This window comes from Pleurodeles waltl, chromosome 1_1, assembly GCF_031143425.1.
Source record: "Pleurodeles waltl isolate 20211129_DDA chromosome 1_1, aPleWal1.hap1.20221129, whole genome shotgun sequence".
Lineage (NCBI taxonomy): Eukaryota > Metazoa > Chordata > Amphibia > Caudata > Salamandridae > Pleurodeles > Pleurodeles waltl.
In genome coordinates this window covers 287,880,697-287,895,326 of record NC_090436.1, presented here as the reverse complement: position 1 = coordinate 287,895,326, position 14,630 = coordinate 287,880,697, and the positions used below count along the sequence as shown (strand labels likewise).

At 46.7% G+C, this 14,630-nt stretch overlaps 1 protein-coding gene across 1 annotated transcript; it reads right to left on the bottom strand.

Annotated features, from left to right (window-relative positions):
- Positions 1-4,095: 4,095 nt before the first annotated feature.
- On the bottom strand, positions 4,096-13,934 carry FST (follistatin). Its single transcript, XM_069221830.1, has 6 exons — positions 13,753-13,934; positions 10,746-10,937; positions 10,199-10,417; positions 8,361-8,585; positions 5,855-6,085; positions 4,096-5,152 (listed from the first exon to the last, which is right to left on the bottom strand). Exons 1-6 carry the CDS (start codon positions 13,835-13,837, stop codon positions 5,073-5,075), a joined length of 1,032 nt encoding a protein of 343 aa, XP_069077931.1. The 5' UTR covers positions 13,838-13,934; the 3' UTR covers positions 4,096-5,072.
- Between the last annotated feature and the right edge of the window lie 696 nt (positions 13,935-14,630).

Here is a 14,630-nt window from a genome sequence, read left to right as displayed (position 1 = left end):
GCATCGTTGGCCCTGGAGTCACAATAAATTTCTAATAAATATACTTCCTTACCTTACTGGAAGAAATACATTCCTGAAGGACATACCTTGCTCTTCATGAGCGTCTCCTTTGTTTGTTGGAATTTAATTGTCTAACTTTGGCATCATGAAAATAGAAAGAGGGCTAATTCCAAGCCAGGTAGTTGTTCATTTAAGGTTGAAAGTCAAGTTTTGGAATAACATTTACTTAATGCAACTGTCTTCCACAGCGCAGTTGCTGACAGTTCCACCAGCTTTCCTGGATTCTCTTGATGAACCACCCATTTCTTGGGAGGATTGGTGTGGAGCATTTGAGACATATCTAGAAGCGGTGGGTGGTGATGCTTTTCTGTCAAAAAGGAATCTCTATATTGGAACATTGCCTTGATATGAATGGCAGAAATGTTTTTAAATCAATTCCTGACATGGCGAGAGCAAATGTTAAGAGTGACAACAATTCTGACATGGAAGAAGGTCTAATTACGAATATGAGAACGTTGTGAAAACATTGGAGGAAATGTATGGCAGGAAGACAAGCATAAGTGTGGAATTACATTTTTTTAAGAGCTCAGATACCCTCTGAGTCAGTTGAACAATGTGTGGTTGTTTTACTCACATTAGAGCAACTTGCAAATTCAAATATCTTCATGATGGCATTATAAGAGATTAGTTGATTAATGGAACATCCAACTTAAAGATGCAGGAGAACTTTTTGGGTCTTAAGGAACCATCTTTGGAAAAGTTAATTATTGTAGCGAACCATTTTGAAAACACTTCTCGATATGTTAAAGAGCTGAAGGTGTAAGAAGAAGTACGTAAAGTTAATCATAAACTTGAAAAAACTGAGATGGAAGGAGCACAAACTACCTTTGAAAAACAAAATTAAAGGGGATAGCAAGGATAATACGCTGACTGATTGCAACAGAAAAGTGTGTTTCAGATGTTTGAGCATCAAGCACATTATTGGGCTGGAAAAAACAACGGTTCATATTTATGAAATAGTGGTGCATCGAAGCTGATGCGCCACTTTTTCTGAGCCCCCCCTAACCGCACCTAACGACACCCTGGTTGTGCTGTATTTATAATATGGTGCACCATGGCTGTCATTAGCACAATACCATTAATATTTTTGGTGCTATTGTGGTGCTTTGCTACACTGGCGTGAAAGATTGTGACGCTAGTGTAGCAAAGGGCAAGGAGGCCCATAGGTTTCTATGGGAGTGTCATTTTAATGCCTGGTCTGAGAATGCGTTAAATATTTCACCAAAAATGGCGTAGTGAAATCTGCTAAATTTCACTGCGTTGTTTTTTCGGGCCTCCTAGCCCTGGAATGCCCCCCCCGTATACATTATGCCTGGCGCCGCCATAATGTGTTACAAGGGTTCACAAAGTGGCGCAACTTTGTAAATATGGCATGGGGAAAAAACACTTTAATGCCACCTTAGCATCAAAAAAATGACCCTATGGTGGTCCTATGGTTGCGCTACGTTCGATCTGAATCACCCCGAGCAGGTGCTAGTGACGATTCAAGATGAAGCAGAGAAGTAGAATCAGTCCTGTCCTGAGTTGTTCAGTAATAAGTTAAGATAAGTGTAAAAAGATTTCTCACTGGATTGTTTTGAAGGAAATAGTTGTGCCAAAGGTTCATAAGGTGAGAACTATTCCTGTGGTTCTGAGACAACCTCTAAGAAGATAATTGAATAGACTGTGTGAGCAAGAAATGCCAACCTCCTCCCCACTGTTAAAGCTGGTTGCAAGAACTCCTCACAACAAAAGCATTAGACGATGTGAGTGAAGTATTACTTTACTAACTTCGGTCCACCGCTAGCCTGGGCAAGCACTAGTCATCAGCTGTCTACAGCTGGAGTCTTCTTCTCAGTCTTGTTTTAGATTCCAAAAGAGAATACATGACAATACATAATAACATATCACAATCCAACAATGGTGTGCCTACTTTAAGTGCTGGGTATATGAGTGCCAGATGTGGGTTAACTGACTATGTGTGCTGCAAGCGCGTGAACAGGAGGCACTAGAGTGTCGGACGTGTGTGGACTCAGTCACACTGGCGTGTTATCACCATATTGTTTTTTAACTGTTAATATAAAAGATATTTGGTTATAACTTCATTAAACCAATTTCTAAAACGTATTTTGTTTTGTTCGGGGAGCATGTATTGTTCCCACCAGGGCATAAACAGGTCTATGCCAAATTGGTAAGCACCCCTGAACCAAAAAAAAAGGATGGCAACGTGACTAAACTGTGTAGAACACGTGACGGGTATGTGCCTTACAAGCGCACAATATTTTAACTTATATGCAACATAAACGTAGCGGCTCGTTGGGTACGGTGCAGAGGAACATTCCGGTATTGTAAGAGTACGCACAAAACAGACTGGCCTCAATCAACAGTTGTTTTCTATCCTCGTGGACTCAGTTGCTCAATGTACGAAAGCAAAATTGGATCTTTTTGCCAAGAACTGAGAAAGGGCTCCCTCTATGGGACGGCAGTGTGCAACAACGTCTTCCTCGAATATGTCAAGTCTACGTCTCGTTATATGACAAGCAGGGAACTTAGGGGCAGCGTGAAGGGAGATGAATGCCCACTGGTGTGAGCACAAAGTCGGAGAAATCACATTATTTTGTGCAATAACCAGAATTTATGAAGTATTCCCAAACAGGGTGGAGAGAGAGCGCGCGTGAGTTTTTGTGTGTGTAAATTTCCTGGTGAAATCCGACAGACATCCCACCATACCCGACTAAAAGCTCCTGTACCCAACTATTTTCAAAAGATACATTTGTTAGTGGGTGTAACACTACACATATACACAGCCTGAAGCTGCGCCCCTGCATAAAGCACCCCGCACGAAAGAACTTGAAAACATGAAACGCAACTCCCGTTAACATGAAGTATGAAAAGGCGGACACACTGTGGTGTGTGCCCGCTGGCGGGCGAACCTCGAGTCGTGCAGATGATAGTTTGAATTCTAACCGTCTCCCATTACCAGAACAGTCCTTTGTTGCTGTCCCAAAACATGCGTCCTTCCTTGTCAGAGAGCGTGGGAGGGAAAACAAACTCTCTATGTTGTGAGGGAGACAGTTTCTGGAATGTATTTAGGAGTACAAAGTCGCTAGCCAGTGGCTGTCATTGCACTCTGGTGTGCCTCTGGAGGAGACTGGTTATTTAACATGGTCTGAATTTCAGGGGTATACACTACACTCTGAAGCTCGCAACAAATAGCAAGTTAACCCTCTTGCATATTCTGCTCGTGTGTTGCAACAACACAAATTGGAACCGAAAATAGAAACAAGTTTTACGTCACGATCCGCAGTCTTGTTTTATGTGCCTTGCAGGTGGCATTTGGGCTTGGAAAACTGTGCTTCCCAGTTTTATTTTTCAACTCTGATGATGGGTCTTGGTCTTTTTTGAGGCACGAACCTCTCACTCCTCCCTCTTCTATACATCACTCAGAGAAATAAACCTAAATAAAAGATGATTGCGCCTATAAGGCTTTCAAATGACACGCTTTTAAACAATACTCAGAATATATGTGAGGTTAGCTGCTTGGGTCCACTAGGATTCCATACTTTTGTTTTTTACATTTTAGTCTGACAGGCTATTAGAGAGCAGGGTGCCACTGGGTTTTGTCACCTCGGAGAAACTCGGATTTCCTCAAAACGATTTCCTTAGAACGTCTCAAAATTGGGAAATGCCAGAAGCGTCTGACAGGCTGCGTGTGGGAACTCGGCCTCCAAGAAAAAGGCCGGTTATGGGTTTCATAGAAATAAGGGGAAGGTGCAGACTGCTGGTTTTTATTGGCCCTGGGTGTGTAACCCCGCCCCTGTGGCGTCCAACCAGACGAGGCGGCCATATTGAACACAAAACATCCCTCCTCCAACCTTTGGAATGTACCATGTGTACACACTTTTCTATCACCGTCTTTCTCGACACTGTTGTGCAATGAGTAGGATGTTCTGTGTTTTCTCACTAAGTCTTTCCGTTTGTATTGCTGGCTGTCTAAACGCGTTTACAAATATGTGCTTTCTTTCAACTCTTTACAAAGAACAGGAAACCAAGAAAGACTTTATAGGCAAAATTTCATGTTTATTATTTCCACTCATAACTTATTTACAAATACACATTTATACTTTTATATACACCAAACATTTACATTGTAGAAAAGTACAAAACTATATATTTAAATGTTTTTTTCATATTTAACTTTCAATGTTTGAAAATATAAAATTGAACCAGAGGGAAAAAACATAGTATTGTGAAAAGCAAGAAACTTGATCCGATAAAGCTCCGATATAACTTTAAATAAAAACAGAAAATATAGCAGTGCTGCTGGGCTATCTCAAAATAAAAGACTGCACAGTAAACACAATAAACGTTACGTGGTAACATACGACACAACACGACTTTTCCCTAAAAGACCCACCCACTCTGCATATGCTCATACCATTTGGGTCGGATACATTAATGACGTCACACATCCAGTTTTATACCTCTGGTCAAACATGAAGAAAAGGGTTGAGTTGTTGCTTTAAGATAGTTCAGTGCGCCGCTTGTTTATTTATCTCTGTTACACCTTCTTTCAGTCAGCCAACATTCCTCGTAAACAGAACCGTGGGGTCGGGGGAGGAGGGAGATAAGTACAGAACGACAGAAAAAAATAAAATAAATAAACATGAAAGGAGCTGACATGCGAGCTGGTTAAAGAAGAGACCAGGCGTGTGACACTGGTGAAAGCAATGCAGGTAATCCGAGGGGTGCGCTTTGAGGAAATACAATTTACAAGACGTTTTTTTGTTTACTTTACAAGCAAGGCCTCTCGACAATAAATAACACTGCTCCTCGTTTTATTTATTAAAAAAAAAAGGTGTCCAGTCCTCCAGACACTTAATGTATAAATTATAAAACATGACACAGTATAAATAAGGGCCTACAAGTCTCATCTATATGTATACTGTCCCCAAAATAAATAAAGCATAAAAGTATTTACAGTATGGACATTTGTGGGGATGTCTTGGCCAAGGGCTGAAGTTTGTTTGGTTTTACCAGTGAAATGTAGATATATGGAAACCGTAGTCCTGGTCTTCCTCCTCCTCCTCTTCTTCGGTGTCTTCGATGATGGCTAGATGGGGGAATACAGGGGAGCTGTTGTTTAAATGGGGACAACAGCAGCGCGGAAAGCTCAGAGCATGTTTTGAAAGCCCCTGCGATACAGCCACTAAACAGCGTTGCGTTCTACCAGGCTTGCAGTGGTGCTCCCTGGCACCTTCTTTTATGCGACCCCTACATATTCTAGAGTTTCTTAACTGCAAAGAGTTCTGGAGAATCACCCAATGGCCCAGGCTTTGTTTGAAGGTCCTGGAATCAGATAAAAAGCGCTCTTGTGGTCTATTTGTGCTGCTTAATCGTGTGGGGTTAGCACAGGCCGCTGACGGGTCAGCAGCCCAAGGCTAACGTGGAAAAGCTCTTTTTGGTGAAGTTAGGGCAACCAAAGCGTTAATAAAGCACACACAGCCAGGCACATCGAAGCCGACAGATTAAGACACAAAACAGAGGGATGTAAAGATGTTCTCAGGCAACCCCTTGCTAACAATGATGCTTTTATTTTGGAGCCATCACGGCCTCGGTGGTGTTTGAAGCAGCTGGCCACTGGCTCGTCCAACATCTGCCAGAATTTACCTATCAGAACATTCAGACGCGAATCGGTGCGCGGGGTTTCTCGGGCTCCCCTTGATTTTGGGGGGAGGGCTGCACATCTCCATTACCGAGGGATTGCCTTCAGAAGCCTTTAAGTTCTGCAAGGGTACTGTAAAAGCTCACTTACAGTTGCACGATCTCGAGTGCTTGACCTCCAGGACCACGCCCAGGGAGCAGGCCGCCAGCTTCATGGCGCACTCGCTTGGGTAGGTGGTGTTGTCACTCGCGCACACCGCCTCGTCGGGCCTGCTCTCGGGGCAGAGCTCGTCGCAGAGGGCGCAGCGACCGCGGTTCACCTTAAAATCCCACAGGCACTTCTTGCCGAAGCTGCACTGGATGTCCTCGCAGGACTTGGCTTCTGAAAGGGAAATAAACAGAGCCGGGTTAAGGAGCTGTTCGCGTTCGCGCAAAGGGACGTGGCGCGCACACGCGCAACGCCAGGAAACAAGAGCTTCACGCGAACTGCACGAATCTGAGCGTTTTCTGCTCGGCTGTGCTCCACAACATTTATTTGCTTCAGGCGTAATGAGATAATGTTATCTGTTAAAGGAGGTCAGCCTTATTGCTCACATGACCCCAAGAAGTAAGAGAACTGAGCATTAAGTCAATTCGCCAAAAAGCCAGGGGTAGCGGAGATGACATCATCATGTAACCTTTACTTTCACTCACACATGCATGTTTGCACATACACACACATTTACACATAACACACCCCTTTTCACATAAACACACTATCACTGGTGCGCACCCAACATACATGTTTTTTTTGTTTTGTTTTTAACTTACCGCAGCTGGCAGGGAGGGTCATACTTGAGCAAACTGCAATTCATTGTTTATTACACTAATTGTGAATAATAAAATATAATTCACTCTCAGTGTGGTAAAGATTTGAAAAAAAACCAAGGCAAGTGGGGCTGCCCTGGTGTGCCTGGCACTGATTTTGCCACCTCTGTGGTCAGGGGCTGCAAAGGCAGTGCCACGGGTTGCAAAGGGCATGTCAGGGGTCACAATTGCGACCCCTGGAGACCCTAAATGACGTCCATAGCCCTGATGTCTGCTGGATCCTGTTGAGCACTTGTGTTTTTGGAAACTAGGCTCTACAGGTCCTCTGAAGAGAAGGGGACAATTGGTTGGTTCAAGAAATTGCCAATTTAAATTAATATGCACTATTGGGCGGGGTGGGCAAAATTTAAGAAATCTGGTTCTACACAACAGAGTGATCAATGGTGCTACACTGATGAAGGGGAGAGTGAAAATCAATGCCCTACCTCCTAACATATGGTGCTGTTTAACGTTTCCCAGCGCTGGTGCACTTTTGATGCTGCCATGAACCAAGGCACACACATTTGCACCTTATGGTGCAAGAGTTTGTGTGTGTGCCAATTCTGTTAGTCGTGGGTTTGTACTGGAAGGGGAGATTTCTAGCAGGGAAACTAAATTTAATATTTTCCTATGTTCTTTGGGGTATAATGCTGTACACATTCAAAATTGTAAAAGTACGTGGAAATTAAGTTAAGCCTGGCTTGCAAAGATGTAAGGTTTTGGTAAAAATCCCTGTCTATAAATGTTAGCAGATAGGGACTTAGTCCAAACCCTATGGGTGGTTGCATGGGGACAGCAATGGAACGTCGCCTTGGTGCGGGTCGCCACTTGGTGTTACTTCAGGCAACTTTACATCCCAAAGTGTTGAGAACCAACCCCGGAAGTTTATTTATGAAGGTTTTGCACGTGGTACAAATGTGAGATCGACCACTGCGTTCCTTTATTTACCATCATAAAAGCGGGAGCAAAATTGCACAGTACCACCGCTTTAATAAATTGACCCTGAATTGCATTTTGCCGTGTCATCCGAGGTAGCCATAAGAGGCCAATAAACACACAGAGAAACTGGAGTGGAGGAGTCAGACAGACAGCTGCCTTCAGCCTTAAGGAATACACGAACTGTCGAATTGGCAGCATTATAATATAGCATATTCCAAGCCAATTAGAATAAGCACATCTTGTACCTGCTCATAACCTATTCATGCGGACTGGACAAGCACCAGGAAACATCTGATTCCTGCCGGGCAGTGAGCGCACATGTTGCACAATAGTGACGAGGTGGTACTGCAGGCACGCGTTGGTAACTGCTGTGTTTCCAGAAAGTGCAAAGAAGTGTGTTCTGTAAAGTCATAAACCTTCTGCCGCCAGTACCCCCGAGGCACAGAAAAGGGCTCTTGCTTTTACGCACGCGTTGGTGTGCAAAAGAGCTGCTGGGTTTACTGGACACACAGACCGCTATACTCAGTACACACATCTAGTCCTTTGAAAATCCTAGTGACCAGTTATAAATGAATACTAGTTGCTGGTAGCACACAGGACTTAGACAACGATCTGATATGGAAACAATCCCAATTGGTACCAGTTCTATATTGAAAATGGTTATTGATGTCAGTTGGTTTCGCTATGTTTTTTTCACCTTTAAACTCATTTGCTTTTTTCAGGTGGGCATATATAGTTCAGCATTCAATCCCGTATAAAGGCGCTAGATTGATTAGAATTGAGCACCATATTATCAAAAGCAATCTCCACCTCAGCCGCAGCTCTTGAGTTTAGGGGCTGCCTGGCGCGTCTTCTACAACCTGGATACTTACTTATGCACTTTCCTTCGTATGCTAAGCCAATGGACCTGCCCAGCAGGCAGGTGGCCTTCCTCAGGTGGCAGGCGCTGGCATAGGTCACGCCGTCATTCCCACACAGGTACATTTCCGGGGATGTGGGCTCCGGGCAGATTCGGTTACAGGTCACACAGTAGGCGTTATTGGTCTGATCCACCACGCATGTAGAGCTTCCCGGACACAACACATCCTTGCACGTCTCTGGAATAAAGACAACGAGGCACACAGATCAACAGCAGGCCCAGCACATCACTGACAAATGTGTGAACAAGGCAAAAGTTACAACCAGAAGCAGGAGGTCAGCATGACGCAAAGAGCAGGTGGTTAGGGCGCCGCTGAAGCCCCGTGGAGAGTGCGGCTGACTACCAGTGAATGGGTCTTCGAAAGGGCGTACAATTAGAGTCTAAATACCAGGGTCCATCCTAGTGGCCAAATCTAGTTCAAGCTGAAATCAAAGGACACTAGGCATGCAGGATGCCCATGGAATCTACCACACTGTTCTTCAGTACATCTCAGCCGATCTTCAGAAACCCCCGGGATGCCAAATGGGTCGACTTACTAGAAGCAATATTTGGCTGGTGAACTAGAATTACCCCCAGACCTTTATGGCGTGTATGGCCCTCGTTGGTGCCCCGCAGTGCACTACATTATTCCAGCACATTGCGCCTTACTGACACTAGGCTGTCCATTTCATTGGCACTGCAGGCGGGCCTCCCTGGCCATAAACAGCGCGCTTCTTTGGTATTACACAGCACATCTTGTGGATACTACTTAGTAATTCACTGCAGCGCGTCTCTGTGGCTTTACACAGCAAACCTCGTGGATACTCCTTAGTGATGCACTACAACGCGCCTCTGTGGCATTACAAACCACGTATTACACAGCATACCTCATAAATACTTCTTAGTGATGCACTACAGCGCGCTTCTTTGGCACTTACACAGGACACCTCGTGGATACACCTTATTGATGCACTATAGCGCGCCACTTTTGCATTACACAACTCAAGGATACTCCTCAGTGATGATGCACTACAGCGCCCCTCTTTGACATTACACAGCACACCTCGCGGATACTCCTTATTTATGCACTACAGCGCGCCTCTTTGGCATTACACAGCACACCTCATCTTTGCAGTGCACTAGCTGAAATTACATCTTGCACCCCCGTGGATGTATACAGTTCACATATGGTGAACCTCAGTGGTGCAATGCAGTGGATCCCACTGGCTTTGTGCAGGTGACCACCAGCCCAGTGGCACGTTAGAAACCATCTTACTGGTGCTGTATCGATGTCCCTGATGGATAGTAAACGGTGCACAGCAGTGGTATCACACAACGAAGCCCCATGGCACCATACAGTGAACTTCACTGGCACTACCCACTGCACCACATTGGCACTTGAAGCACCTCACTTCCACGACACAATGTACTTCATTGGTACAATATAATGTACCTAACTGGCCCTTTGCACTGTACCTCTAGGACACTACGCGGCGCGTCTCACCTTCATTAAAAAATTCACCTCATTGGCACCATACAATTTACCTCCCAGGCGCTACACAAAGCGCTTCCTTGGCGTTATACAGTTCACCTCTTCGGCGCTACACTATGCACCTCATTGACAAAAATGGAAAGCTTCTGATTGACACTATCCGGAGCATCCCACGACATCCCTAATTGGTGCTAAGCAGTTCCTCGAGGGCACTTTGCCTGCACCTCACACGCACTATAAAGTTCAGCAGCAGGTCAACGGCGCTACAATGCGCCGCCTCACACACGGAGCCTACGGAGTCACGCACAAGGCCCACCTACTTTTGCACTTGCCCTGGTACTGCACTTCCAGCTCGGGCTGGCCCTTGCAGCGGGCCTTGAGCAGGGCGCACTCGTCCTTGTATGTCTTTCCGTCCAGGCCGCACACCGGCCCTTTCCAGGTCACGTTAGAGCAGTCGGGTGCGCAGACGCAGCGCGGCTTGTTCTTTTTGTTCATCTTGCACTTCTTCCCGGGCCCGCAGTCCACGTTCTCACAGGTCTCTGCAGAAGAAAGGAGCGTCAGACTGGAGCATTTCACCAGCTGCTTCAAACGCAGGGCGGGGGGGCAAGTAATATTTAAATAAAGGCCAGTAAGCTCGGCGCGCTCAACCTGAGGCTCGTGACCCCAACCCCGCTACACACCCGTCCTATACCCAGAATTAAGGAAACCAAGATAGAAAGTAGGTTCGTATATGAGTTAGCAGTTATTCCTGTCAATCATAAAGAGGCACAGACGATTACACATCAATTCCCTAAAAAACGGCTTTTTAAAGCATCTAACTTTCTATCTGTCAGTGAGCGGTAAGCGGGCGAGCGCGCAGAGCGCTACCTTTGCATGGGAGGCAATGCGGCGCTCCCCCGTTGAAGATCATCCACTTGAAGAGGGTGCTGTTGGGCACGTCCTCCTCGGTCCACGATGTGCCCAGCCGCCCGGTCTTGCAGCATTCCTCCTTGCTGAGCTCGGTCCTGTAGAGCACCTGGCAGCGGCCGTTGCGCCCCTGCTGCAGCCAGCAGTTCCCGGCTGCAAGAGAGAGCGCAGCCATATCAGTGTCAGTTACAGGCCCCAGACACAACACGTGCGCAGCCAGACTGTTTACTTTCACGGGTCCCCTTTCAGCCGCCGGCTCGGCCAGCTGACAACGTCTACCAGGCGGTTGTCACCAGGGGCTGACAGAAACAGGCACCACGCATCCGATGGTCATCGTGGATGTTGCACACACAAGCTGCACACTTCAGATACAGGCACGTCACACTTACACACGCAAGCTGCACGAGCAGAGGGCTGGTTATGACTCATACACACACACGCGGCACGGGCACAGAAACAGGCACACCATAGGCACACCACAGGCACACACCGTGCCCGAGGGTCATCGTGTGTTTTGTACACACAAGCTGCACACTTACAGATACAGGCACGTGACACTTCCACACGCAAGCTGCACGCGGACACAGCGCAGGTACATCGCACTCTAGGGCAGGGGATGGTTATGACTCATACACACACGCGGCAAAGGGCACAGGCACGTCACAGGTACGTGAGGGCAGCTGGCCGTGACTCATAGACACATGCTGCACATGGACATTTACACACATATGCTGCAAGCGGAAAGAAACGGGAAGATCGCTGGAGGGCAGCATTTAATTACAGAAGTGGCCGCATAAACTACGGAGAAGTGCATCGCCATTCTTACCACAGAGGTTAGGTTGGATGTAACCCCACTCGCAGCAAGGGCCACACACCACAGTGTAAGGCGTGCTGCTGTTATTATGGACCGAGGTCCATTAAACATTGGAAGGTGTATGTTTGTATATTAGTTGTTACAGCCGCAGGGTAAGGAGTGCTGGTGTTGTAGCGGCCCCAGGTGCATTAATAACGAGAAAGTTTATGTTTTAGGTATTGGTTGTTAGCTTTTCATTGGGGGGGTACCTATACTATGCAAGGGCTATTTCGTGTGAGCGCTAACGTAATGCTAATTTTTGATAAGCCATATTGCTTGAGGGCAATTGTGGAAAGAGGGAATCCTCAATGGGAAAAGGGCAAAACGGAGAGACAGTGTTCTCTGTGAAGGGTTAAACAGCTGTCACGTCTGCCACAGACGAACGCTGATAGAGACCACCAAGCACTCCAACTTCCAAGCCACCGGTGGAAAGGAACATGATTATGAACATATGTCGGCACGCGCAGAGATTTAGTCCTTCTTCTGGTTGTGTAGTTTAGTAGTGAGTAGGGTGTGATGCATCTCTGGCGACAAACCAGCGGCCATGGCCGGAGGCCGGACAGAGCCTAAAGCTCCGTGGCGCTGCAATGCCCCCGATAGCCAAGCACAGTGCCTCCCACTTCTAGGTGGGGTTTCTGGGAGAGACGGATTGCACTTTAATTTGAAACAGTTTCCTTCGTAACTGTAATCTATATTGTCATTTCTGGGTCCGGGCCAGGAGCGCTCTGCCAGCGCTGCTCCCCGCGCAGCAAGAGTGAACAGCCGTGATTGAGTTGGAGCGATGCTGGCTGAGCCGTGGTGATTGTGGAAGGTCCTAGGGGCTACTCCTGGGGCTACCTCTACACTTCTCTGGCAAACAAGTAACACTTACCCCTACGATCTGAAACTTTCAAGCGCCCACTATAGCTCACGGCACACCCCTACTAAAGCTCAGTGCGCACTCCTACTAGGGCCTGCAACGCACCACCCAAACAGCACAAGGCACCTGCCTGTCACCTTAAAACACAGCGGGAGCCCCTCGTTTGCAATTCACCAGTCATCAGTACTTTACATGTATCTCCCTATCTTGTTATACAGTGCAACGAGTCTGATAAAAGTGAAACACTGTTCACCTATATGCACACGCAGGCATTTCTATGAACAAACAACTGCAATTAACATAACACGAGTGTTGCATATACTTAATTAGGCGCGCGCACACACATATATGTATATTGCATATACATATGAAAACATGCATGTGAAGGCATGCATATGTATGCTATATTATGTACAGTTGTGCAGCTCATTCCACCAGTATACGGCCCCGAAGCCTTTGCACGGAAAACAATAAACAGGGCGGGAGTTCTTGAGCGCAGAGTTATTTATTCTGCAGCTCTGCAACGGGCCGAAGAAGACACGTCCTCGTGGTTAAAAACTTGGACTTACACACACGCCTGTCCCGTTGGTCTCCGCATTTAAAGGTTCTTCTATAAACTGTAAGAAAGGAGTGAGGCGCTTTCTTCGAAAACGTTTAGAAAAGCTTCACTGGAAAGTGCGCTGCAACTTTTGCGGTGAGTCCCTGTTTCACCAGGGGGCAGGGTTCGAGTCGTGGGCTTGTGGTCCAGCTGCTTGGCAGCCCGGTGCTGGTCCAGCTACCCAGCTTCGCCCCCACAGAGCAGCACGCGCTTCTCGGGGCCAGAGGGGGACGCCCGGTTCGGCGCTAACCGGAGAACAGCGCTGGGCGTCGCAACAGCCAAACCAACGCAGTCGCCTTCCAGCTGGCATTACTCACACCTTACGCGGACAATTCCAGCACTTGCAGCCCCCACAAGTCAAATTTTGCAACAGAAACTTGGAACTTTCGTTTGAGTGAAAGGTGTACGAGCGGGAAGAAAAAACCTGAAAAGTTGAGAAATTGCTGCATCAGGTAAGAGGAGCGCATCTCCTTCAACGGGGAGAGTTGTCATGACGTGAGGGACACATAGGAAGACTTTGGCACAGGGACATATGGGGGTGGGGGGGGGGGGGTCGAACCCGCTAGTAAAATGCAGTTCAGAGTCCCAAGAAACACAAAATCCTGATAAAAAAAAAACAGTTTGGAAAGGGGTCTGTTAAGGGGTCGGCAGTGCTTACCGTGGACTGTGCGCCTGTCCAGGAGGTGGCAGAGAGAGATGGTGAGAAGCAGCAGCATGCCCGGCGGGATTCTCTGGGTCAACATCCCTAGTTGTGGCGCAGCGACGGGACAGTGACTGAGCCTGACTGAGCCAGCGGGTGCAGTTTATCAGCGTGCTATTGAATGAACCTCGGCCGAGTGCAGTCTCTCTTTAAATCTATACGGGGGTCTTAGGGTGGGCGGTCTCACAGCGAGAGGGAGAGCGAAAGGGAGTGCGCGCCGTTGCCTCTGGGGGTGGGGTAAGCTACAAAGTTCTCTGGGAAATAAGGTGGGCGAACCAACAAATTAAAAGGGAGAGTCGAGCCAAGCCAAGAGTCTGGCTCGGATCTAAGCGCCCGTGCACGAGCCGAGTCCTCAAAATATTTGCTATGTATATCATTCAACAAACCATGTAAAATATGGTAAAGTAACTTAAAAATGCAAAAAGGTGTTTTTCTTTAACGTGGACGCTTTAAGATTAAGTAGGCAAACAATAACATTGCACCAAGAAGTACTTATTAAAAGTGATAACTTTGTGCAGCTGGTAGCCTGAACTCTCATATTTTAAAATGCTTTCATAGGAGATAATGAAGGAAAAGGAGGTTTGGTGAAATAAAGTATTAGCTTAAGATCACACAATTTAATCGGAGAAGTAGTGATTTATCCAGGTTTTCTGGTTTCACTATGTACAAATCCACCAGGAAATGGGGCTCTGTTTGACTTTCATTATATTAAGGCTTTGTATTTACCTATTAGTTTATTTTCTGCAGTTTTTTTAATATACGAAGGCAACTCGACCCGAGGTCTGAGCGCTTTACATGCGCACCAGTTATTTTACACGCAGTCATGTGCATTAGCC